This window comes from Nerophis ophidion, linkage group LG09 (assembly GCF_033978795.1).
Source record: "Nerophis ophidion isolate RoL-2023_Sa linkage group LG09, RoL_Noph_v1.0, whole genome shotgun sequence".
NCBI lineage: Eukaryota > Metazoa > Chordata > Actinopteri > Syngnathiformes > Syngnathidae > Nerophis > Nerophis ophidion.
The window spans coordinates 73582343-73608875 of record NC_084619.1 but is presented as its reverse complement, the minus strand read 5'-3'; the positions used below and the strand labels follow the sequence as shown (position 1 = coordinate 73608875).

General features: G+C 40.5%; 1 protein-coding gene across 1 annotated transcript in view; it reads right to left on the bottom strand.

Moving 5' to 3' along the window:
* LOC133559722 (calcium-activated potassium channel subunit alpha-1a-like) overlaps window positions 1-26533 on the bottom strand; it is a 572272-nt gene that overhangs the window by 102934 nt on the left and 442805 nt on the right. Inside the window, exon 24 of the mRNA XM_061911767.1 lies at window positions 20825-20918. Coding sequence (XP_061767751.1) covers window positions 20825-20918 — 94 coding nt within the window. The remainder of the gene's footprint in view (window positions 1-20824; window positions 20919-26533) is intronic.

Below are 26533 nucleotides of genomic sequence, written 5' to 3'. Positions count from 1 at the left end.
CACATTTCTCGACAAGGCGAAGGCAGCCAGTCAGGCCGGTCTGAGATTTTTATTTTTTTTTCCTCCTCCACGGTGGAAGCATCCGACGGTCGGGGGGAGGAGGCAAGAGAGTCCGCAGCTGCCTCTTTGACAGGTGCAGGAGGAACGTCGCAAGCTCTTCGCTCATGTCTACGGTAAGAGCCGACCTATTACCACCATTTTCTCACCGAAACCTGCCCGTTTGATTGATCGATTGATACTTTTATTCGTAGATTGCACAGTTCAGTACATATTCCGTACAATTGACCACTAAATGGTAACAACCGAATAAGTATTTCAACTTGTTTAAGTCGGGGTCCACGTTAATCAATTCATGTTTGACATGTGGTAGGGAACCATGTTCGCTTGACCGCTCTGTTCCATAGTAAAGCTTCACCGTCATCTTTCGGGAATGTAAACAATGAAACACCGGCTGTGTTGCTAAAGGCGGCCGCAATACACCGCTTCCCACCTACAGCTTTCTTCTTTGACGTCTCCATTATTCATTGAACAAATTGCAAAAGATTCAGCAACACATATGTCCAGAATACTGTGGAATTACGCGATGAAAAGAGACGACTTATAGCTGTGAACGGTGCTGGAACAAAATGTCCTCTACAATGCGTGACCTCATCATACCGCGACATTTTAGCATGATACTTTTGCACGAAATTTAAAATTGCAATTTAGTAAAGTAAAAAGGCCGTATTGGCATGTGTTGCAATGTTAATATTTCATCATTGATATATAAACTATCAGACTGCGTGGTCGCTAGTAGTGGCTTTCAGTAGGCCTTTAAAATAAATATATTCTCACTAATAACAAGTACGTATTTTCTAATGTTTCACTGAAAATAAAACAGCAAAGTCCATTTGGCTGTCATCTCATTTAATTATGAGACAGAATTGTGTCAAAGTCATGATTTTTTTTCATGCTGGTGTCAAATAAATACATACCTTTGCAGAGACTATTAGGCTTTTGCCTTTTTATTTACTCTCTGCGCTCTTCCTGGTCACGTGACCGCCACAGTCCAATCAGCTTTAGTTATATGCCGGTAGCAGGAAGTGACTGCTATGCTCTTGCTCTGTTTTACTCTTTGGGAGCTCAGTGCACGCTCCCTGGTCACATGACCACCGCCGTCCAATTAGAGGTGATTATAAGGCGGGAGCAGGAAGTGGCCAGTAGACCGGACGTGAAGGGAATCGATTGTATTTCTGCTCAAGGTAGGTTTTTAATTCTCGTTTTCACTTGAAATACGGATTTTAAACTACATGTCTCTTTGTAACTTTATAGAGCTTCGACTTCCAGCGCCGGATTTTTGTCATTAAGTTGTTTTTGACTGATTGAGGGATGTCTTGTTTTGGGTTTTTTGTCTTTTAATTTGAAAAGTAACTCTCCTCTGGTTTCAGGTCACTTGCTCTTCCTTTTGTGTCATCAGTCTGACGTCATCCCTGTTCTCTGATTGTTTCCAGCTGTTCCCTATTACCTTCATGTGTTTTATAAGCTCACGCCTTCCTTTGTTCTGTGCCAGATTGTCTGGTTTATTGGTGCTCTCTACTGTCCATGTCTTTGTCCATGCCTTGCCTTGTCTTGTGCTTATGTCCCTTGATCCTGAACCCCTTTATGAATATTTGGAGTTTTCCTTTTTTCCTCCTCAGCAGAGTGATTTTGGTTATTTAGTTATTCAGCCGCCGTGGTAAGTTTCAGTTAACTTTTTTCATTCATTCCTCAACGTTTTGAGTGACAATTTTTGTTAAATATTTTATTAGATTTAGTTAGTGTAGAATTTTTCATAGATGTTTTGGTCCTCCTGTTGGAGCGCTTTTTGTTAAATACTGTTTATAGTTCATCTTTACTTTTGTGTTTTCCTCCGTCCGGAGTGATTTTCGGTTGTTCCTTCTTTTTCTGGAACCTTTTCGCCGCGTAGTTTATTTTTGTGATTATAGAGGTTTTTTTCTTGACTCGGGAGGTAAAAGGAAACTGTCAAAATAAAAGCCTGATCTGCATCTGAGTCCAAATCCTTTTATCAAAGCCTGACATAGCTGAGATAGGCACCAGCGACCCCAAAAGGGAATAAGCGGTTGAAAATGGATGGATTGATGAGTGTAGAAGCTGAGCTGGTGAGTCCATATTTATGAAAATAGCACCTTAAGCATTAAAGGCCTACTGAAAGCCACTACTAGCGACCACACAGTCTGATAGTTTATATATCAATGATGAAATATTAACATTGCAACACATGCCAATACGGCCGGGTTAGTTTAATAAATTGCAATTTTACATTTCGCGCGGAAGTATCCTGCTGAAACGTCGCTGTATGACGTTACGCATTGTAGAGGACATTTTGTTCCAGCACCGTTCCCAGCTATAAGTCATCTGTTTTCATCGCATAATTCCACAGTATTCTGGACATCTGTGTTGCTGAATCTTTTGCAATTTGTTCAATGAATAATGGAGACGTCAAAGAAGAAAGCTGTAGGTGGGAAGTGGTGTATTGCGGGCGGCGTTTAGCAACACAAACACAGCCGGTGTTTCATTGTTTACATTCCCGAAAGATGACGGTGAAGCTGTTGTGATCCGATTCCCGGATCACATCTTTAGACACTGATTAATTGAAAATGAATTGTACATATGTATACTGTATAGTACTTATGTTTTTTCTTCAAATTGCTTTCAAGTTGAATGCCCGTTCAACTCATTATGTGTATATATATATATATATATATATATATATATGCTGTCCCTTCACTAATTCTCTAATACATGCTGTCAACCAAACTACAATTCAAGCTCCGCCTCTCTCTACGAGTTGAAAGTAGTCTTCTGTTCCACACTTGAAATAAGAAATGATCACTTTATAAAAGTAGTTTTATAGTTGTGAGTGTTGATGACACAGCTTTGCAACAGTTTAAGGTAGATGGGTTATACCAGGGGTCGGGAACCTTTTTGGCTGAGAGAGCCAAAAAGCCAAATATTTAAAAATATATTTCCGTAAGAGCCATATAACATTTTTTTTTAACACTGAACACAACTAAACACGTGCATTTTTAAGTAAGACCAACATTTCTAGAGTATAATAGGTCTCTTATTCTTTGTAATAACATTGTTATTCTGAAGCTAACTGTGTTGGGGGGGGGTGGCCTGCGGGCCTGCAGCGACAGGTGCGTAGATGGTTATCTAATCACCTGTCGCTCTGTTATAAGCAGCAGCCAGGAGGAGAGACAGGGTTGGGGCTGGAAAAACTATTGCTGGAAAACAACTGAGAGACTTATTGAAAAATCAAACAATATTGTAACCCTGAAACAGGCTCTCATGTCGGTGCTTGGGGGTCCGAAGAACCCCCAGGAGGGCAAGCCCCACACTAACCAATAATACATAAATAACTTCTTACCATTAACGCAACTTCTTGAACAGGTGCGGTAGAAAATTAAAAATGCATGAGAATGTTTTGTATTTTGATTATTTTTAACACTGTGATTACAAGTGGAATTATTCATTATTTATCGTGTTAAGCAATGTCAGCTCTGATTTATCATCAAAAGAGCCACATCTGGCTCTAGAGTCAAAGGTTCCCTACCCCTGGGTTATACCTTTTATAGAGTTTTTAATCTTACTTAGATTTCAATTTTTGCAGCGTGCCTGCAGGGGGCGGTGGAGCGACCTACAAAAAAAAAACACTTCTGCCAGGGCTAAATAGTTTTAGTGCAGTTGTTGAACTTTAATGGCGTTTTTTTAAATAGTTTGCTCAGCTTATTTAGTCGGCGGGAGAGGGGCTAAACTGTAGCTGCCAAGTGTGAAATGGAGCAAACTTTTAAAAAGAGAGAAACATCTTCTGGGCCTCGCTTCACGCCCACCCGCCGCCTACACTGCAAAAACTGAAATCTAAGATTTAATATCTCAAATAAGAGTGATATTTGCTTATTTTCTGTCTGATAAGATCATTCTTCCCACTAAGCAGATTTCATGTTAGAGTGTTTTATTTGTTTTAAGGATTTTGGTCCTAAATGATCTCATACAGTTTGTTGCTGAGATTTGATGACCTATATTGAGTAAAACATGCTTGAAACTAGAATATCAACTCTTGCAAAGCTGTGTCATCAACACTCCGAAGAATAAAACTACTTTTTTGAAGTAATTTATTTTTTCAAGCATGAAAAAAAAAAAAATCATGACTTTGACACAAATGCTGTTTTATTTTCAATGAAACAATAGAAATTAAAGCTGCAAGCAGCGTTGGCCGGGCCCGCCTTTGGCTGCTGCCGCCGCCGCTCAAGCCCTGCTCTAAGTTCGACCTACATAGAGGTTTTTGTTTCATGTCTCTACGACATTCCTAACAGCAGTTACAAGCAGTTTTGTCCGTGTTTTTTCCTAGGGGGCGCGAGAGCGCAATTTTGATTTTTGGGGTTTGGTTTTTTATTGGATGGCAATATTTGCCAGTCCTGATGTGTGTGTAAAATTTGGTGAGTTTTGAAGCATGTTAAGGGGGTCAAATTACAGATCGGCGTTTCTGGATGTTGTTGATAAATGGCTTTGCTTGGCATAGTAGAGCGTTAACTAGCACTTCAACGGTGTGGCGCAGTGGGGAGAGTTGCTGTGCGCAACCGGAGGGTCCCTGGTTCAATCCCGACCTAGTGCCAACCTCGTCATGTCCGTTGTGTCTTGAGCAAGACACTTCACCCTTGCTCCTGATGGGTGCTGGTTGGCGCCTTGCATGGCAGCTCCCTCCATCAGTGTGTGAATGTGTGTGTGAATGGGTAAATGTGGAAGTAGTGTCAAAAAGCTTTGAGTACCTTGAAGGTAGGAAAGAGCTATACAAGTATAACCCATTTATTTATTTCGAAGCATTTTAAGGGGGTCAAATTACAGCAAAATGTAGCAAAAATGAAATTTTTTAGGAGACTTAGCACAGGGGTTCTTTGAAGGCGCGTAAGTAATCAAAATTCATAGAGGTTTTTGTTTTATGTCTGTCCGACATTCCTAAGGGAAGTTACAAGCAGTTTTGTCTGTTTTCTCTTCCTAGGAGCAGTTTTTTCTGTGTTTTATTGGAGTTTTGTGTTTTTATTTTTTCATGAAATCGCAATTTCTGCCAGTTCTGAGGTGTGTGCCAAGTTTGGCGAGTTTTGAAGCATTTTAAGGGGGTCAAATTACAGCTCAAAGAGGCAAAAATAGTTATTTTTGTGAAAATTTTGCTTTGAATGGTTTTTTGCAAAATTTTTGTTGATTTTTGCCCTAGAAAGTAAAATTATGAAATGTAGGTCTAAGTCAGCCCTACATAGAAGTTTTTGTTTCATGTCTCTACGACATTGCTAACGGAAGTTACAAGCAGTCTGTTTTTTTTCCCTAGGGGATGCTAGCGCGCAATTTTGTTTTTTGGGGTTTTGTTGCTTAATAAGTTGGTCTGCCGGTTCATACCGACGTGTGTGTAAAATTTGGTGCGTTTCGTAGTATGTTAAGGGGGTCAAATTACAGATAGGCGTTTCTGGATGTTGTTGATAAATGGCTTTTGCTTGGCATAGTAGAGTGTTAACTAGCACTTCGAAGCATTTTAAGGGGGTCAAATTACAGCAAAATGTAGCAAAAATGACATTTTTTAGGAGACTTAGCACAGGGGTTCTTTGAAGGCGCATGTTAAGGGGGTCAAATTACAGCCCATAGGTGCGGAATAATAATAAGAAAGAAAGAATAAAACGCACCAGTTTCAATAGGGTCCTTGGCCCATTGCAAAGGACTCCTGTGGAGTCCTTTGCAATGGGCCTGAGTGGCTAGGAGACCTTGTGAGTAACAAGCAGTTGCCTTGTTGCCTTTCCATCCATTTGTTTTCTACCCCTTGTCCCTAAATTAGTTTTTAGTAAAATATTGCTAGGTTCAAGAAATGTAATGCCCAACGCATATCATTTTGTCAAGATAATGGCAGTAGGATTTGCTTTATTTAAGAATATTTTTCAACATATTGAGCAAAATGTTTTTTTTATATACCAAGAAAAGTGCACTTATTAGTGAGAATATACGTATTTTAAGCTATTTTTGGGTTCATTGAGATGAGCTAATTTTACTTGTTTTGTAAAGTCTTGACAAGCTGAATGTTCTTGTTCTATTGGCAGATAATTTAGCTTGGTTCAAATAAAACCCCCCCAATTTTTGTTTTTGAACACAGACTTTTTTCAGTGTAAGGAATCGCACGCTTTGTTTCCCGAGCTTTTATATTAAGCGGCTCTCAAAACGGACGATGAAAGCGGATGTTTCTCAGGACGCTGCCTGTTGGGAAGGGAATAACAGGGAAACGCCTACAAAGACAAGATATTTGATGTTCAAACTCATAAACTTTATTTTTTATTGCAAATAATAATTAACTTAGAATTTCATGGCTGCAACACGTGCCAAAGTAGTTGGGAAAGGGCATGTTCACCACTGTGTTACATCACCTTTTCTTTTAACAACACTCAATAAACGTTTGGGAATTTAGGAAACTAATTGTTGAAGCATTGAAAGTGGAATTCTTTACCATTCTTGTTTTATGTAGAGCTTCAGTCCTTCAACAGTCCGGGGTCTCCGCTGTCCTATTTTACGCTTCATAATGTGCCACACATTTTCCATGGGAGACAGGTCTGGACTGCAGGCGGGCCAGGAAAGTACCCACACTCTTTTTTTTTCAAAGCCACGCTGTTGTAACACGTGCTGAATGTGGCTTGGCATTGTCTTGCTGAAATAAGCAGGGGCGTCCACTTTGATGGCAGCATATGTTGTTCCAAAACCTGTATGTACCTTTCAGCATTAATGGTGCCTTCACAGATGTGTAAGTTACCCATGCCTTGGGCACTAATGCACCCCCATACCATCACACATGCTGGCTTTTCAACTTTGCGTCGACAACAGTCTGGATGGTTCGCTTCCCCTTTGGTCCGGATGACACAATGTCGAATATTTCCAAAAACAATTTGAAATCTGGACTCGTCAGACCACAGAACACTTTTCCACTTTGCATCAGTCCATCTTAGATGATGTCGGGCGCAGAGAAGCCGGCGGTGTTTCTGGATGTTGTTGATAAATGGCTTTTGCTTTGCATAGTAGAGCTTTAACTTGCACTTACAGATGCACCGACGAACTGTTTTTCGTGACAGTGGTTTTTGAAGTGTTCCTGAGCCCATGTGGTGATATCCTTTAGAGATTGATGTCGGTTTTTGATACAGTGCCGTCTGAGGGATCGAAGGTCACGGTCATTCAATGTTGGTTTCCGGCCATGCCGCTTACGTGGAGTGATTTCTCCAAATTCTCTGAACTTTTTGATGATATTATGGAGCGTAGATGTTGAAATCCCTAAATTTCTTGCAATTGCACTTTGAGAAATGTTGTTCTTAAACTGTTTGACTATTTGCTCACGCAGTTGTGGACAAAGGGGTGTACCTCGCCCCATCCTTTCTTGTGAAAGACTGAGCATTTTTCGGGGAAGCTGTTTTTATACCCAATCATGGCACCCACCTGTTCCTAATGAGCCTGCACACCTGTGGGATGTTCCAAATAAGTGTTTGATGAGCATTCCTCAACTTTATCAGTATTTATCGCCACCTTTCCCAACTTCTTTGTCACGTGTTGCTGGCATCAAATTCTAAAGTTAATGATTATTAGCAATAAAAAATAAAAGGTTTATCAGTTTGAACATCAAATATGTTGTCTTTGTAGCATATTCAACTGAATATGGGTTGAAGATGATTTTCAAATCATTGTATTCTGTTTATATTTACATCTAACACAATTTTCCAACTCATATGGAAACGAGGGTGTGTACACTGCAATCCTTTTTATGCAAAATGACATTTCATATTATTGGTATGCAAGTAAAGTCCTGACAAAAGTCTTAAAACATGCAGCTTTTCAAAAAACATGACATAATCATTAATTAAAGCAACAACCAGCATCGCTATGAGTCTTCCTGTCCCGTCCCGGGGGGTGGGGAGAACCTCACTCTCCTTTTCGCTTTCAAAATCAATTAAGGGCAATTTTAATAGCCCAGAGACAGAATAAAGGGAAGGTAATATTGGAATCCATATTTGATACGGCTGGCATATGGACGCTAAGTACGGTGCAAGTGTGCTGGCAGGGGTCCCCGCAACAGAGAGGTAGCCCGGGGGCAAAGTAACGGCGGCAGGTCCTCCTGATTGGGCGCCCGTGTCATTAGTGTCAGCTCGCTTTAAGGAATACACGCCGACCCGAGCGGATGAGGAGACAGCTGGGACTCTGAAGGCGGCCGAGAGAGGGGGTTCAAACGACTCCTTGCATGACAGGAATATTATTTCCAGCTCTGTCATTAACAGCTGACAGCATGGCATCCTGAAACATCCACAGAGTGTCACCCCACCCTGCCATCCCCCAAACCAGCCTTTAAAAGGCTCTTACCTGCTTTGGCCCGTTTTGGACCGCCAGCACTAGGCGTGTTCGTGCAAAATGGCCACACAGACGTCATAAAAGCTCACTTGGATGCAAGGACACACAGGTGACAGGAGAAAAGGTGGAAAAAAAAACTGTGGTGCGTTCAAGGGAGCCTTGATTATAGTTAAAAACAGAGGCTTAACCCCTAATAGACGCATTAGTATTTATTAGCGATGTGTTTTCATGACTATTTACTAGATGTTCGATAATATCGGACTGCCGATATTTATCGGCCGATAAATGCTTTAAAATGTAATATCGGAAATTATCGGGATCGAGAAAAGTGGGTCGATAATATCGACCCACTTTTCTCGATCCCGATAACTTTATAGTGACATGCAAAGTCGAGTTTCAAATGATCCATCCAGCCATCCATTTTCTACCGCTTGTCCATTTTGGGGTCGCTGCAGCCAATCTCAACTGCATTTGGGTGGAAGGCAGTGTACACCCTGGACAAGTCGCCACCTCACAGGGCCAACACCGATAGAGAGACAACATGCACACTAGGGCCAATGTAGTGTTTCCAGTCAACCTATCAATAATGATTAAAAAATATCAAAAATTTAAATAAAAATTGGAGGGGGCGGGGGCAGGTTTGGTGGTAGCATCCTGGAAGAGTTAGTGTTGCAAGGGGTTCTGGGTATTACGTGTGTTACGGTGCAGATGTTTTCCCGAAATGTGTTTGTCATTCTTGTTTGGTGTGGCGCATATTTGTAACAGTGTTAAAGTCGCTTATACGACCACCCCCGGTGTGACCTGTATGGCTGTTGACCAAGTATGCCTTGCATTCATTTGTGTGTGAATCTGGGACACGCCCTCCCTAATAAAAAATAATAATGGATTAAATTTTAAATTGCGCTTTTCTATCATTAGATACTCAAAGCACTCACAGAGAAGTGGGAACCCGTCATTCATTCACACCCGGTGGTGGTAAGCTACATTTGTAGCCACAGCTGTCCTGGGGTAGAGTTAGTGCTGCAAGGGATTTTGGGTATTTCTTCTGTTGTGTTTATGTTGTGTTACGGTGTGGATGTTCTCCCGAAATGTGTTTTGTCTTTCTTGTTTGGTGTGGGTTCACATGTCTGTAACAGTGTTAACGTTGTTTACCCTCAGTGTGACCTGTATGGTTTTTGACCAAGTATGCATTGCATTCATCTTGTGTTTGTGTGTGAAAAGCCGTAGATATTACGTGATTGGGTCGGCACGTTGTGTGGTCCTCTGTGTTTGTTTGTTTTTATTATTATTTCTATTTATTGTTTTTAATTGTTTTTAATCATATTTATGTATTTTTTATCTATTTTATTTTTATTTTTCATATTGATTTTATTTTTTAATCAGTCATTGGTGGAGCTAATGATATTTGAATATTATCTTTAATATTGTTGTGCAGCACTTTGGAAACATTAATGTTGTTTAAATGTGCTATACAAATAAAGTGGACTGGATTGGTATCAATTTCAAAATTATCAGTATCGGTTTCGAAAATTAAAATTTCTGACTTTTTAAAACGCCGCTGTGTACACGGACATAGGGAGAAGTATAGAGTGCCAAGAAACCTTAAAGGCACCGCCTTTGCGTGCCGACCCAATCACGTAATATCACACACACAAGATGAATGCATGCATACTTGGTCAAAAGCCATACAGGTCACACTGAGGGTAAACAACTTTAACACTGTTATAGATATGTGAACCCACACCAAACAAGAAAGACAAAACACATTTCGGGAGAACATCCACACCGTAACACAACATAAACACAATAGAAAAAATACCCAGAACCCCTTGCAGCACTAACTCTACCCCAGGACAGCTGTGGCTACAAATGTAGCTTACCACCACCGGGTGTGAATGAATGATGGGTTCCCAATTCTCTGTGAGCGCTTAGAGTATCTAACGATAGAAAAGCGTGATATAAATCTAATCCATTATTATTATTATTATTATTATTAATTCCACAACTGTATATATTGATATCGGAATCGGTAATTAAGAGTTGGACAATATCGTTATATCGGACAGCAGCAAAAAAGCCATTATCGGACATCTCTATTATGTATAAAAAATGGAATTCTATCCAAAGAGTATGTCTGCCCCCAGAATAAAAAGTGGAAATGTGATAAATCTATTTGTTGTTGTGTTGGACAAAGTCATGTTTAAGTTTCACTATGACATCTCACAGCACATAACTGTGGTGCGTTCAAGGAACCTTGATTATAGTTCAAAACAAGGGCTTAAGCCCTAAAAGATGCATTAGTAATTGTCATAATTATGTATTATTATACGTGGCTCACCTTCGACATCGTCATCTTTGTTGTAGCGGTGTAGCGTGCAAGGACGGGTGTGGAAGAAGTGTCAAAAGATGGCGCTAACTGACATTCAGACTTTACTTCAATCGATAACGGAGCAGCATCTCCTCATCCGTGGCTCAACAACAACGCCCATGTCCCATGTAAAAAACGTCCGACCAGAATTCTCTAATAACTAAAGTTCCTTGGGTGTATAATGTAAACTCACTATACCGGTATATTTTAGCGCTTTTATGTCGAGTTTACTGACAGATATAAGTAAGAACTTTACACTACTTTATATTAGAAATGGCAACAGGGGGAGTATGAATGTCCCATAACAAGAAGATAGAAGAAAAAGAAGCTTATCGACTACGGTGTAGACACAGACTACAATGGCGGAGGCACGCACATTTTCAGGACTTATGCAGATCCCAAATACAGAAGGTAAGAAAAGTTGGTTTTGCAAAATTTTTAAAACAAAACACCAGATAATATGGCTGCTAATAATTCTCCAATAACTAAAGTTCCTTGGGTGAATAATGTAAACTCACTACACCGGTATGTTTTAGCGCTTTCATGGCGAGTTTACTGACAGATATAAGTAAGAACTTTACACTACTTTATATTAGAAATGGCAACAGGGGAGGATGAATGTCCCATAACAAGAAGATAGAGGAAAAAGAAGCTTATCGACTACGGTGTAGACACAGACTATAATGGCGGAGGCACGCACATTTTCAGGACTTATGCAGATCCCAAATACAGGAGGTAAGAAAAGTTGGTTTTGCAAAATATTTTGAAACAAAACACCAGATAATATGGCTGCTAATAATTCTCCAATAACTAAAGTTCCTTGGGTGAATAATGTAAACTCACTACACCAGTATGTTTTAGCGCTTTCATGGCGAGTTTACTGACAGATATAAGTAAGAACTTTACACTACTTTATATTAGAAATGGCAACAGGGGAGGATGAATGTCCCATAACAAGAAGATAGAGGAAAAAGAAGCTTATCGACTACGGTGTAGACACAGACTATAATGGCGGAGGCACGCACATTTTCAGGACTTATGCAGATCCCAAATACAGGAGGTAAGAAAAGTTGGTTTTGCAAAATATTTTGAAACAAAACACCAGATAATATGGCTGCTAATAATTCTCCAATAACTAAAGTTCCTTGGGTGAATAATGTAAACTCACTACACCAGTATGTTTTAGCGCTTTCATGGCGAGTTTACTGACAGATCTAAGTAAGAACTTTACACTACTTTATATTAGAAATGGCAACAGTCGAGGGTGAATGTCCCATAACAAGAAGATAGAGAAAAAGAAGCTTATCGACTACGGCGTAGACACAGACTACAATGGCGGAGGCACGCACATTTTCAGGACTTATGCAGAAAAGTTGGTTTTGCTAAATATTTTGAAACAAAACACCAGATAATATGGCTGCTAATAATTCTCCAATAACTAAAGTTCCTTGGGTGAATAATGTAAACTCACTACACCAGTATGTTTTAGCGCTTTCATGGCGAGTTTACTGACAGATATAAGTAAGAACTTTACACTACTTTATATTAGAAATGGCAACAGGGGAGTATGAATGTAGCATAACAAGAAGATAGAGAAAAAAAAGCTTATCGACTACGGCGTACCCACAGACTACAATGGCGGAGGCACGCACATTTTCTGGACTTATGCAGATCCCAAATACAGAAGGTAAGAAAAGTTGGTTTTGCTAAATATTTTGAAACAAAACCCCAGATAATATGGCTGTTAATAATTCTCCAATAACTAAAGTTCCTAAAGTGAATAATGTAAACTCACTACACCAGTATGTTTTAGCGCTTTCATGGCGAGTTTACTGACAGATATAAGTAAGAACTTTACACTACTTTATATTAGAAATGGCAACAGGGGAGGGTGAATGTCCCATAACAAGAAGATAGAGGAAAAAGAAGCTTATCGACTACGGCGTAGACACGGACGACAAAGTCGGACTCATGCAGATCCCAAATAAACATCAGCAAGTACCAGAATGTAGGAAAAGTTGCTTTTGCATAATGTTGCAAAACAAAACGCTGGATAATATGTCATACCTTATTCACACACCATAATAATACTTGCATGTTGAAGCACAGTACAAACTGGTGCTTACCAAAGTCCTACTAAAACATTTTGACAGATTTTTGAGCGCCGTGTGTAATGTTCTATATTTTCAATGGAACATGTACAATTTTGGCGTTGTCTACTTGAGTCATATTGCAGTCTGCACTTATATCTCTTATGAGTGACTGCCATCTACTGGTCACACTTATCATGTCACTATGTATCAAATAAAATAGCTTCGAGGTTGGTAAGCACAACCAGAATGATTTCGTAAAATTAGGCGCACCAGGTTATAAGGCGCACTGTGGAGTTTTGAGAAAATGAAAGTATTTTAAGTGCGCCTTACAGTCCGAAAAATACGGCATCTAGATAAAACAAATTTCAAAATTCTGTGTAAATAACTCATTTCACAGCACATATACAATATATGGCGAAAAGTATTTGGCCACTCATTCAAATGATCAGAATCATGGTGTTTGGTTGTTTTTTCAGTAGCTGGGTTTGGCCCCTTAGTTCCAGTGAAAGGAACTTTGAATGCTCCAGGATATCAAAACATTTTGGACAATTCCATGCTCCCAAACTTGTGGGAACAGTTCGAAGCAGGCCCCCTTCCTCTTCCAACATGACAAGGCCCATAAAGAGTCTGATGTGGATGAACTTGACTGGCTTGCACAGAGTCCTGACCTGAACCCTATAGAATCACCTTTGGGATGAATTAGAACGGCGACTCAGAGCCAGGCCTCAGTGTTTGACCTCACCAATGGTGGAAAATTCCTATAAACACACTCCAGAACCTTGTGGACGGCCTTCCCAGAAGAGTTGACGCTGTAATATATGGGTGTCAAACTCTGGCCCCATGTAATTTAATTTGGCCCTTGAGGCAATATGAAATTAACATTAGAGCTGGCCCGCTGGTGTTATACAGCAGCGGTGCCGCTGCAACACCGCATTCACCGCTAATACTCATACTTGCCAACCCTCCACCATTCTTCCGAATTTATCCCGATTTCCACCCGGACGACAATATTGCCTTTAGCGTCCTCTACAACCTGTCGTCACATCCGCTTTTCCTACATAGAAATAGCGTGCCAACCCAGTCACATAATCAATGTGGCTTTTACACACACACACACACAAGTGAATGCAAGGCATACTTGTTCGACAGCCATACAGGTCACACTGAGGGTGGTCGTATAAACAACTTAAACACTGTTACAAATATGCACCACATTTTGAACCCGCACCAAACAAGAATAACGAACAGATTTCGGGAGAACATCCACACCGTAACACAACATAAACACAACAGAACAAATACCCAAAACCCCTTGCAGCACTAACTCTTCCGGGACACTACAATATACCCCCCAAACCTTCCCCAAGCAATAATTAACATTTTACTCACGCATTTTTGTCTTGCTACTTCAAGGCTTGAATGTTTGATTCATTCAGTAATATTTTACTTGCAAAATTATTATTAGCCGGTGAAAAAAGTTTATTTTGATATTTACCTCAGAGGGCTGCAAATAGAAAAGAGGCATTCAAATTTTATTTAAATTTTATTTGATACGCCATTGATATTTTTTAATTATTATTATTATTATTATTTAAAACTCGATTTTACATGAGTTTTGAAGCATTTTAAGGGGGTCAAATTACAGCTCAAAGAGGGTTGCGAAAATTTAGCTTTGAATGTTTTTTGGAAAATTTTTGTTGATTTTTGCCCTAGAAAGTAAAATTATGAAATCTAGGTCTAAGTCAGCCCTACATAGAGGTTTTTGTTTCATTTCTCTATGACATTGTTAACAGAAATTACAAGCAGTCAGTTTTTTTTTTTTCCTAGGGGGCGCTAGCGCGCAATTTTGTTTTTTGAGGTTTTGTTGCTTAATAAGTTGGTCTGCCGGTCCATACCGATGTGTGTGTAAAATTTGGTGAGTTTTGAAGCATGTTAAGGGGGTCAAATTACAGATTGGCGTTTCTGGATGTTGTTGATAAATGGCTTTTGCTTGGCATAGTAGAGCGTTAACTAGCACTTCGAAGCATTTTAAGGGGGTCAAATTACAGCAAAATGTAGCAAAAATGACATTTTTTAGGAGACTTAGCACAGGGGTTCTTTGAAGGCGCGTAAAATCAAAACCGGAGCAGCAGTCAAAATTCATAGATGTTTTTGTTTCATGTCTGTCCGACATTCCTAAGGGAAGTTACAAACAGTTTTGTCTGTTTTCTCTTCCTAGGAGCAGTTTTTTCTGTTTTATTCAAAAATTGGGCTAGAGCGCAATTTGGAGTTTTGTGTTTTTATTTTTTCATGAGATCGCAATTTCTGACAGTTCTGAGCTGTGTGCCAAGTTTGGCGAGTTTTGAAGCATTTTAAGGGGGTCAAATAACAGCTCAAAGAGGCAAAAATAGTCATTTTTGCGAAAATTTTGCTTTGAATGTTTTTTTGCAAAATTTTTGTTGATTTTTGCCCGAGAAAGTAAAATTATGAAATCTAGGTCTAAGTCAGCCCTATATAGAAGTTTTTGTTTCATGTCTCTACGACATTGCTAATGGAAGTTACAAACAGTCTGTTTTTTTTTTCCTAGGGGGCGCTAGCACGCAATTTTGTTTTTTGGGGTTTGGTTGCTTAATAAGTTGGTCTGCCGGTCCATACCGATGTGTGTGTAAAATTTGGTGAGTTTTGAAGCATGTTAAGGGGGTCAAATTACAGATCGGCGTTTCTGGATGTTGTTGATAAATGGCTTTTGCTTGCCATAGTAGAGCGTTAACTAGCACTTCGAAGCATTTTAAGGGGGTCAAATTACAGCAAAATGTAGCAAAAATGAAATTTTTTAGGAGACTTAGCACAGGGGTTCTTTGAAGGCGCGTAAAATCAAAACCGGAGCAGTCATCAAAATTCATAGAGGTTTTTGTTTCATGTCTGTCCGACATTCCTACGGGAAGTTACAAGCAGTTTTGTCTGTTTTCTTTTCCTAGGAGCAGTTTTTTCTGTGTTTTATTCAAAAATTGCTCTAGACTGCAATTTTGAGTTTTGTGTTTTTATTTTTTCATGAGATCGCAATTTCTGCCAGTTCTGAGGTGTGTGCCAAGTTTGGCGAGTTTTGAAGCATTTTAAGGGGGTCAAATTACAGCTCAAAGAGGCAAAAATAGTTATTTTTGCGAAAATTTTGCTTTGAATGTTTTTTTGCTAAATTTTTGTTGATTTTTGCCCTAGAAAGTAAAATTATGAAATCTAGGTCTAAGTCAGCCCTACATAGAAGTTTTTGTTTCATGTCTCTACGACATTGCTAATGGAAGTTACAAACAGTCTGGGTTTTTTTTCCTAGGGGGCGCTAGCGCGCAATTTGGTTTTTTGGGGTTTGGTTGCTTAATAAGTTGGTCTGCCGGTCCATACCGATGTGTGTGTAAAATTTGGTGAGTTTTGAAGCATGTTAAGGGGGTCAAATTACAGATCGGCGTTTCTGGATGTTGTTGATAAATGGCTTTTGCTTGGCATAGTAGAGCGTTAACTAGCACTTCGAAGCATTTTAAGGGGGTCAAATTACAGCAAAATGTAGCAAAAATGACATTTTTTAGGACACTTAGCACAGGGGTTCTTTGAAGGCGCGTAAAATCAAAAACGGAGCAGTAATCAAAATTCTTAGAGGTTTTTGTTTCATGTCTGTCCGACATTCCTAAGGGAAGTTACAAGCAGTTTTGTCTGTTTTCTTTTCCTAGGAGCAGTTTTTTCTGTGTTTTATTCAAAAATTGCTCTAGACCGCAATTTTGAGTTTTGTGTTTTTATTTTTTCATGAGATCGCAATTTCTGCCAGTTCTGAGGTGTGTGCCAAGTTTGGCGAGTTTTGAAGCATTTTAAGGGGGTCAAATTACAGCTCAAAGAGGCAAAAATAGTTATTTTTGCGAAAATTTTGCTTTGAATGTTTTTTTGCTAAATTTTTGTTGATTTTTGCCCTATAAAGTAAAATTATGAAATCTAGGTCTAAGTCAGCCCTACATAGAAGTTTTTGTTTCATGTCTCTACGACATTGCTAACGGAAGTTACAAACAGTCTGGTTTTTTTTCCTAGGGGGCGCTAGCGCGCAATTTTGTTTTTGGGGGTTTTGTTGCTTAATAAGTTGGTCTGCCGGTCCATACCGATGTGTGTGTAAAATTTGGTGAGTTTTGAAGCATGTTAAGGGGGTCAAATTACAGATCGGCGTTTCTGGATGTTGTTGATAAATGGCTTTTGCTTGGCATAGTAGAGCGTTAACTAGCACTTCGAAGCATAGGGGGTCAAATTACAGCAAAATGTAGCAAAAATGAAATTTTTTAGGAGACTTAGCACAGGAGTTCTTTGAAGGCGCGTAAAATCAAAACCGGAGCAGTAATCAAAATTCATAGAGGTTTTTGTTTCATGTCTGTCCGACATTCCTAAGGGAAGTTACAACCAGTTTTGTCTGTTTTCTCTTCCTAGGAGCAGTTTTTTCTGTGTTTTATTAAAAATTGCGCTAGAACGCAATTTTGAGTTTTGTGTTTTTATTTTTTCATGAGATCGCAATTTGTGCCAGTTCTGAGGTGTGTGCCAAGTTTGGCGAGTTTTGAAGCATTTTAAGGGGGTCAAATTACAGCTCAAAGAGGCAAAAATAGTCATTTTTGCGAAAATTTTGCTTTGAATGTTTTTTTGCAAAATTTTTGTTGATTTTTGCCCTAGAAAGTAAAATTATGAAATCTAGGTCTAAGTCAGCCCTACATAGAAGTTTTTGTTTCATGTCTCTACGACATTGCTAATGGAAGTTACAAACAGTCTGGGTTTTTTTTCCTAGGGGGCGCTAGCGCGCAATTTGGTTTTTTGGGGTTTGGTTGCTTAATAAGTTGGTCTGCCGGTCCATACCGATGTGTGTGTAATATTTGGTGAGTTTTGAAGCATGTTAAGGGGGTCAAATTACAGATCGGCGTTTCTGGATGTTGTTGATAAATGGCTTTTGCTTGGCATAGTAGAGCGTTAACTAGCACTTTGAAGCATTTTAAGGGGGTCAAAATGTAGCAAAAATGACATTTTTTAGGAGACTTAGCACAGGGGTTCTTTGAAGGCGCGTAAAATCAAAAACGGAGCAGTAATCAAAATTCATAGAGGTTTTTGTTTCATGTCTGTCCGACATTCCTAAGGGAAGTTACAAGCAGTTTTGTCTGTTTTCTCTTCCTAGGAGCAGTTTTTTCTGTGTTTTATTCAAAAACACAGAAAAAATATTTTTTAATTATTATTATTATTATTATTTAAAACTGGATTTTACATGTCACTATAAAGTTATATAAGCCTTGCTTGTTCAATATTCAATGCAAAACTTGTTTGGGTCCCTATTAAAAGGTAAATTTGTTCAACCTTGGCCCGTGGCGAGTTTTGAAGCATTTTAAGGGGGTCAAATTACAGCTCAAAGAGGCAAAAATAGTCATTTTTGCGAAAATTTTGCTTTGAATGTTTTTTTGCAAAATTTTTGTTGATTTTTGCCCTAGAAAGTAAAATTATGAAATCTAGGTCTAAGTCAGCCCTACATAGAAGTTTTTGTTTCATGTCTCTACGACATTGCTAATGGAAGTTACAAACAGTCTGGGTTTTTTTTCCTAGGGGGCGCTAGCGCGCAATTTGGTTTTTTGGGGTTTGGTTGCTTAATAAGTTGGTCTGCCGGTCCATACCGATGTGTGTGTAATATTTGGTGAGTTTTGAAGCATGTTAAGGGGGTCAAATTACAGATCGGCGTTTCTGGATGTTGTTGATAAATGGCTTTTGCTTGGCATAGTAGAGCGTTAACTAGCACTTTGAAGCATTTTAAGGGGGTCAAAATGTAGCAAAAATGACATTTTTTAGGAGACTTAGCACAGGGGTTCTTTGAAGGCGCGTAAAATCAAAAACGGAGCAGTAATCAAAATTCATAGAGGTTTTTGTTTCATGTCTGTCCGACATTCCTAAGGGAAGTTACAAGCAGTTTTGTCTGTTTTCTCTTCCTAGGAGCAGTTTTTTCTGTGTTTTATTCAAAAACACAGAAAAAATATTTTTTAATTATTATTATTATTATTATTTAAAACTGGATTTTACATGTCACTATAAAGTTATATAAGCCTTGCTTGTTCAATATTCAATGCAAAACTTGTTTGGGTCCCTATTAAAAGGTAAATTTGTTCAACCTTGGCCCGTGGCAAGTTTTGAAGCATTTTAAGGGGGTCAAATAACAGCTCAAAGAGGCAAAAATTGTCATTTTTGCGAAAATTTTGCTTTGAATGTTTTTTTGCAAAATTTTTGTTGATTTTTGCCCTAGAAAGTAAAATTATGAAATCTAGGTCTAAGTCAGCCCTACATAGAAGTTTTTGTTTCATGTCTCTACGACATTGTTAACGGAAGTTACAAACAGTCTGGGTTTTTTTCCTAGGGGGCGCTAGCGCGCAATTTGGTTTTTTGGGGTTTGGTTGCTTAATAAGTTGGTTTGCCGGTCCATACCGATGTGTGTGTAAAATTTGGTCAGTTTTGAAGCATGTTAAGGGGGTCAAATTACAGATCGGCGTTTCTGGATGTTGTTGATAAATGGCTTTTGCTTGGCATAGTAGAGCGTTAACTAGCACTTCGAAGCATTTTAAGGGGGTCAAAATGTAGCAAAAATGACATTTTTTAGGAGACTTAGCACAGGGGTTCTTTGAAGGCGCGTAAAATCAAAAACGGAGCAGTAATCAAAATTCATAGAGGTTTTTGTTTCATGTCTGTCCGACATTCCTACGGGAAGTTACAAGCAGTTTTGTCTGTTTTCTTTTCCTAGGAGCAGTTTTTTCTGTGGTTTATTCAAAAATTGCTCTAGACTGCAATTTTGAGTTTTGTGTTTTTATTTTTTCATGAGATCGCAATTTGTGCCAGTTCTGAGGTGTGTGCCAAGTTTGGCGAGTTTTGAAGCATTTTAAGGGGGTCAAATTACAGCTCAAAGAGGCAAAAATAGTTATTTTTGCGAAAATTTTGCTTTGAATGTTTTTTTGCTAAATTTTTGTTGATTTTTGCCCTAGAAAGTAAAATTATGAAATCTAGGTCTAAGTCAGCCCTACATAGAAGTTTTTGTTTCATGTCTCTACGACATTGCTAACGGAAGTTACAAACAGTCTGTTTTTTTTTCCTAGGGGGCGCTAGCGCGCAATTTTGTTTTTGGGGGTTTTGTTGCTTAATAAGTTGGTCTGCCGGTCCATACCGATGTGTGTGTAAAATTTGGTGAGTTTTGAAGCATGTTAAGGGGGTCAAATTACAGATCGGCGTTTCTGGATGTTGTTGATAAATGGCTTTTGCTTGGCATAGTAGAGCGTTAACTAGCACTTTGAAGCATTTTAAGGGGGTCAAAATGTAGCAAAAATGACATTTTTTAGGAGACTTAGCACAGGGGTTCTTTGAAGGCGCGTAAAATCAAAAACGGAGCAGTAATCAAAACTCATAGAGGTTTTTGTTTCATGTCTGTCCGACATTCCTAAGGGAAGTTACAAGCAGTTTTGTCTGTTTTCTCTTCCTAGGAGCAGTTTTTTCTGTGTTTTATTCAAAAACACAGAAAAATATTTTTTAATTATTATTATTATTATTATTTAAAACTTGATTTTACATGTCTCTATAAAGTTATATAAGCCTTGCTTGTTCAATATTCAATGCAAAACTTGTTTGGGTCCCTATTAAAAGGTAAATTTGTTCAACCTTGGCCCGTGGCTTTGTTCAGTTTTAAATTCTGGCCCACTCTGTATTTGAGTTTGACACCCCTGCTGAAATAGCTGCAAAAGGTGGACCGATATCATTTTGAACCCTATGGGATCGGAATGGGATGCCACTTCAAGTTCATATGAGTCAAGGCAGGTGGCCAAATACTTTTGGCAATGTAGTGTAAAATAAATACATGAAAAAAAAAAAAAAATCTCATATTTAGTGGGTGTGGCGTATAGAACAGTGCGCTCGGTAAGATTAAAAGACCGTAATAAAAACCAAAGCTTGCTCTTACCTCATCATTTTGGGCGAGCAGTTGGGCGAGTTCCGCATCCCTCCGTTGCGCTGCTTTTTTTTGGGCGAGAGCGTCGACGGATGCTCGTCTTCGACTGCAAACACACGCACAGAGTGTCAGAGAGGCAGACGCGCGGGCAAAGTCAGCTGGACCTGACACCAAAATAAGTCAGCGTTAACACAAAAAAAAAAAAAAAAAAAATCAATCAAAGCAAACACAACAGCAACAAAAAAATAAATAAACAAAGGGTAACAAAAAGAATAATTAATAACTCCAAAATATATTATTAGTAATGACTGATCTTATAGGCAGGAGAAAAACCAATTGATGACCTGAAAGGTGAATTCTGGGGCTTTCAGTTTTTTTGCATTACTGCTAAAGTAGCTTTTTTTTGGACCTCTAGCAGTCTGCATCAGAGTGACCATGCCGAGCTAACACCATTAATTGCCGTGTGATCCTCGACACTGTCACTATCAGTAAGTGGCGGGCGAAAGCAATGACAATGAGATACAGTAAATAGAGGTTATGGAGATGGATCTGAATTTTTTTTTTTTAGATTCTTAACTATCCGAAGCCCCGGCCCATTATTTCCAGTCGTATGGCGCAGAATGGCTCTTCTACTGGTCTACCTCCATGCCAAGAGAACACACACACACACACACACACGTTATGAAGGACACGCTAACACGGCGATGAATTAGTGGGCTAGACATGTCAGAAGCGGCTAGTAAGGACAAATAACCCTCCAGCAGACGAAGGTCAGGACTAGCTTCCAAATTAATGATCCGTGTGGGATGAAATATTCAATTTTGGGGCGGGGAGAAGGGTCGACGAGCACTTTGCAAGACTGGAAGGACGAGAAAGAAGCTCGGCCGCAGTCTGATCTTCACTACTGGCTTCGAGCACTGCAAACCTGTATTAGTCCTTTGGTTAGGAATCAATAAGATCATATCAGTGCAAATCGGACGACACAAAACAAGGCGTGACCGTTCCAAAAAAGGTGAATTTGGTCGGATAAATGTCTTGTTTTGTCTCATCCGAGGTTGGCTGATATCAACTTTGCAAAAAAACCAAACATTATGAAGTCTGTTTGTCATTTTAGTGCACAAAAGTTTGGATACACCTTCTCATTCAATACGTTTTTGTTACGGCTCAAACCCCTGCAATCAGCACACCTGCATTTAATGAAGGAGCTGCCTTCTTAAGCCTGAACAACTTGCCATCGCTCGCCGGAGTATGGTCTTCTGTCACGTACAGTATGCAATCCTGCTCTCTGTGTCTGTTTTCTCTTCCGCGTTTCATTGTCGTGAGTCATCATTGTCACCGACGTCCCACTGGGTGTGAGTTTTCCTTGCCCTTATGTGGGCCTACCGAGGATGTCGTAGTGGTTTGTGTTGTGGTTTGTGCAGCCCTTTGAGACACTAGTGATTTAGGGCTATATAAGTAGACATTGATTGATTGATCCTACCGCAGACCGCCGTTCCCGTGTTTGACGTCGCCGTGTGTGTCGTCATTCCTCGTCGTCGTTCCCCTGCTTCTCGGATTGCCCCTTGGATCCCGACCTCCCGCTTGGACACGTTCTTCTCGACGCCTCTCGCTCGCCCTGGGTCGTCTGCGTGCCCAACGGAATTCCGTGTTCTTTCGCTCTCACCAACATTTACGGTAATGCCCTCCAGTTAAATACTACACTTAGTCTTACACCATACACACTCTTGGATCTAGTTCACACTCCATTTCCTTATTTTATGTTTATATTGTTTGATTATTATATATATGGTTAATTTATGTAATAAATCTATAGAGCTCCAAAAATTCCTCTACTGTCTGTTGCCGTCACTTTCCTCAGTTAACCATAACAGTTTTCTTTATTTTCATGACTATTTACGTTATAGATTGTCACTGAAGGCGTCAAAACTACGACTGAACACGTGGAGTTATGTACTTAACAAAAAGAAAAAGTGAAATAACTGAAAACGTGTTTTATATTCTAGTTTCTTTGCTCTTTTTTACTGTTTTGCACACTCTTGGCATTCTCTCCATGAGCTCCAAGAGGTAGTCACCTGAAAGGGTTTTTTTTTGCCACTTCACAGGTGTCATTATTTTGACGCCTTCAGTGACAATCTACAAGGCAAGCAGTCGTGAAAATAAAGAAAACACATTGAAATGAGAAGGCGTGTCCAAAACTTTTGGCCTGTGTCAACCAAAAGTACATACTAAAGATGGGCAGGGTCATTCCGATCAAAGTGTGATTGTATAGAGCAGTGGTTCTCAACCTTTTTTCAGTGATGTACTCCCTGTGAACATTTGTTTTATTCCCCATCCCTAGAACAGTGAATTTGATAGCCCATCCCTAGTACAGGGAATTTAATTGCCCACCCCTAGGACAGTGAATTTGATTGCCCATCCCTAGAAGAGTGAATTTGATTGCCCATCCCTGCTGCCCACTGCTCCCCTCACCTCCCAGGGGGTAATCAAGGGTGATGGGTCAAATGCAGAGAATAATTTTGCCACATCTAGTATGTGTGTGACATTCATTGGTACTTTAACTTTAGTACAGTTAATTTGATTGCCCATCCCTAGAACAGTTAATTTGATTGCCCCTCCCTAGAACAGTGAATTTGATTGACCATCCCTAGTACAGTGAATTCCATTGCCCATCCCTAGAACAGTGAATTTGATTGCCCATTCCTAGAAGAGTGAATTTGATTGCCCATCCCTGCTGCCAACTGCTCCCCTCACCTCCCAGGGGGTGATCAAGGGTGGTAGGTCAAATGCAGAGAATAATTTTGCCACATCTAGTATGTGTTTGACATTCATTGGTACTTTAACTTTAGTACAGTGAATTTGATTGCTCATCCCTAGTACAGTGAATTTGATTGCCCATTCTTAGAAGAGTGAATTTGATTGCCCATCCCTGCTGCCCACTGCTCCCCTCACCTCCCAGGGGGTGATCAAGGGTGATGGGTGAAATGCAGAGAATAATTTCACCACATCTAGTATGTGTGTGACATTCATTGGTACTTTAACTTTAGTACAGTGAATTTGATTGTCCATCCTTAGGACAGTGAATTTGATTGCCCATCCCTAGAACAGTGAATTTGATTGCCCATCCTTAGAATAGTGAATTTGATTGCCCATCACTCGTACAGTGAATTTGATTGCCCATCCCTAGAAGAGTGAATTTGATTGCCCATTCCTAGAAGAGTGAATTTGATTGCCCATCCCTGCTGCCCACTGCTCCCCTCACCTCCCAGGGGGTGATCAAGGGTGGTAGGTCAAATGCAGAGAATAATGTTGCCACATCTAGTATGTGTGTGACATTCATTGGTACTTAAACTTTAATTTTAGTACAGTGAATTTGATTGCCCATCCTTAGAAGAGTGAATTTGATTGCCCATCCCTAGTAGAGTAAATTTGAATGCCCTTACTTAGGACAGTGAATTTGAATGCCAATACCTAGTACAGTGAATTTGATTGCCCATCCTTGGAACAGTGAATTTGATTGCCCATCCCTAGTACAGTGAATCTGATTGCCCATCCCTAGTACAGTGAATTTGATTGGCAATCCCTAGTACAGTGAATTTGATTGCCCATCCCTGCTGCCCACTGCTCCCTTCACCTCCCAGGGGGTGATCAAGGGTGATGGGTGAAATGCAGGGAATAATTTCACCACATCTAGTATGTGTGTGACATTCATTGGTACTTTAACCTTAACTTTAGTACAGTGAATTTGATTGCCCATCCCTAGAACAGTTAATTTTGATTGCCCATCCCTCCTACAGTGAATTTGATTGCCCATCCAAAGAAGAGTGAATGTGATTGCCCATCCCTAGAAGAGTGAATTTGATTGCCCATCCCTCGTACAGTGAATTTGATGTCCCATCCCTAGGAAAGTGAATTTGATTGCCCTTCCCCAGAACAGTGAATCTGATTGCCCATTCCTAGAACAGTGAATTTGATTGCCCATCCTTAGTACGTAGTGAGTGTATTCCCACAGCCCAGGTTAAGTCTCCTCCAAGCTACGGGCTACTCACAACCCCTTCAGCCTGATGGTGGCTCAAACAGCAGCAACCACTGCAAAAATCTGTGCAAAGAAGCGGCCCCGGTGAACCGTCATGCAGCAAACAGCACGGGCAGGCTACTGACTGATGCATCCCGCTAAGGGGCCAACCTACAGTGCCTACTTTGACTGTGCAGCATGGCATTATTGGGGTGGTAGCGGTATTTCACCGGCAGACTGCGGGCCCGGTTCAGCCGACTCTCCGCCAAGGACCTGGCGTCTTCTGGCACCGAGATACTGAGGCGCAGTTTGGAATGGCGAGCCGCAGGACCCGGCCCCGTGGGAAGCAGGCTCCCTTTACGGTTATTAACAAGGGGCACGTTGATGGCGCCGGGCTTAACCGACACGTCCTTGTTGCCTTGCAGGGCGTTGGGCAAGAAAGCGTTCGAGGCGGTGGTGGTGCAGCCGGGGGCTTTAACGGATCGGTTTTGGAAAGACGGTCTAACGTCACCCATTACTGTCAAACAATGAAGAATACAAAGTGTGAGAAAAAAAAGCTGCTCTCAGATAAACAATTAGGAAATGAGGACATTGGCATGATTTACCGATCCAAGCATATTGTTCTGAATCAAAAAATAAAGAGACAGTTGAAACAACCCGACAAGGCATCATCAAAAAAGTACCTTTGACTTCTGATAAGCTCTAAAATAAGCATACAATAAAAGCCGGATCGTCTCTTCCTCCTTTGTTATTCCGCGTCGCCGCCTCTGCGACATTTCCTTCGCATTTTGTGACAAACATGAATTAATCAGGAGACCCTTCACTTTTCTTTTTTTTTTTTTCCCACCCTCACTTTGCGGTGGAACAAAGCGAGAGACGCCGGCTGGGCTTAAGCAAGTCAAATCCCTTCAGATGTTTTAGTCACGTCAAGCATAATGCGCGGCACACGTTTGCAGCTAATAATTTATGAAACGACTCTGTCGTCGTTAAACATCGCGAAGGGTTCACCTCGGATGAAGGCTGCGCTCACACGTGCGGTTCCAGTACTCGGGGTCCGGAACAACTAACAAAGAGACTTTTTGGTGAACTTCGTTTCTGGTACATTTCTGGCAGTTTTCATAACATCCATCCATCTTCTTCCACTTATCCGAGGTCGGGTCGCGGGGGCAACAGCCTAAGCAGGGAAACCCAGACTTCCCTCTCCCCAGCCATTTCGTCTAGCTCTTCCCGGGGGATCCCGAGGCATTCCCAGGCCAGCCGGGAGACATAGTCTTCCCAACGTGTCCTGGGTCTTCCCCGTGGCCTCCTACCGATTGGACGTGCCTTAAACACCTCCCTAGGGAGGCGTTCGGGTGGCATCCTGACCAGATGTCCGAACCACCTCATCTGGCTCCTCTCGATGTGGAGGAGCAGCGGCTTTACTTTGAGTTCCTCCCGGATGGCAGAGCTTCTCACCCTATCTCTAAGGGAGGAGGAAACTCATTTGGGCCGCTTGTACCCGTGATCTTATCCTTTCGGTCATAACCCAAAGCTCATGACCATAGGTGAGGATGGGAACGTAGATCGACCGGTAAATTGAGAGCTTTGCCTTCCGGCTCAGCTCCTTCTTCACCACAACAGATCGGTACAACGTCCGCATTACTGAAGACGCCGCACCGATCCGCCTGTCGATCTCACGATCCACTCTTCCCCCACTCGTGAACAAGACT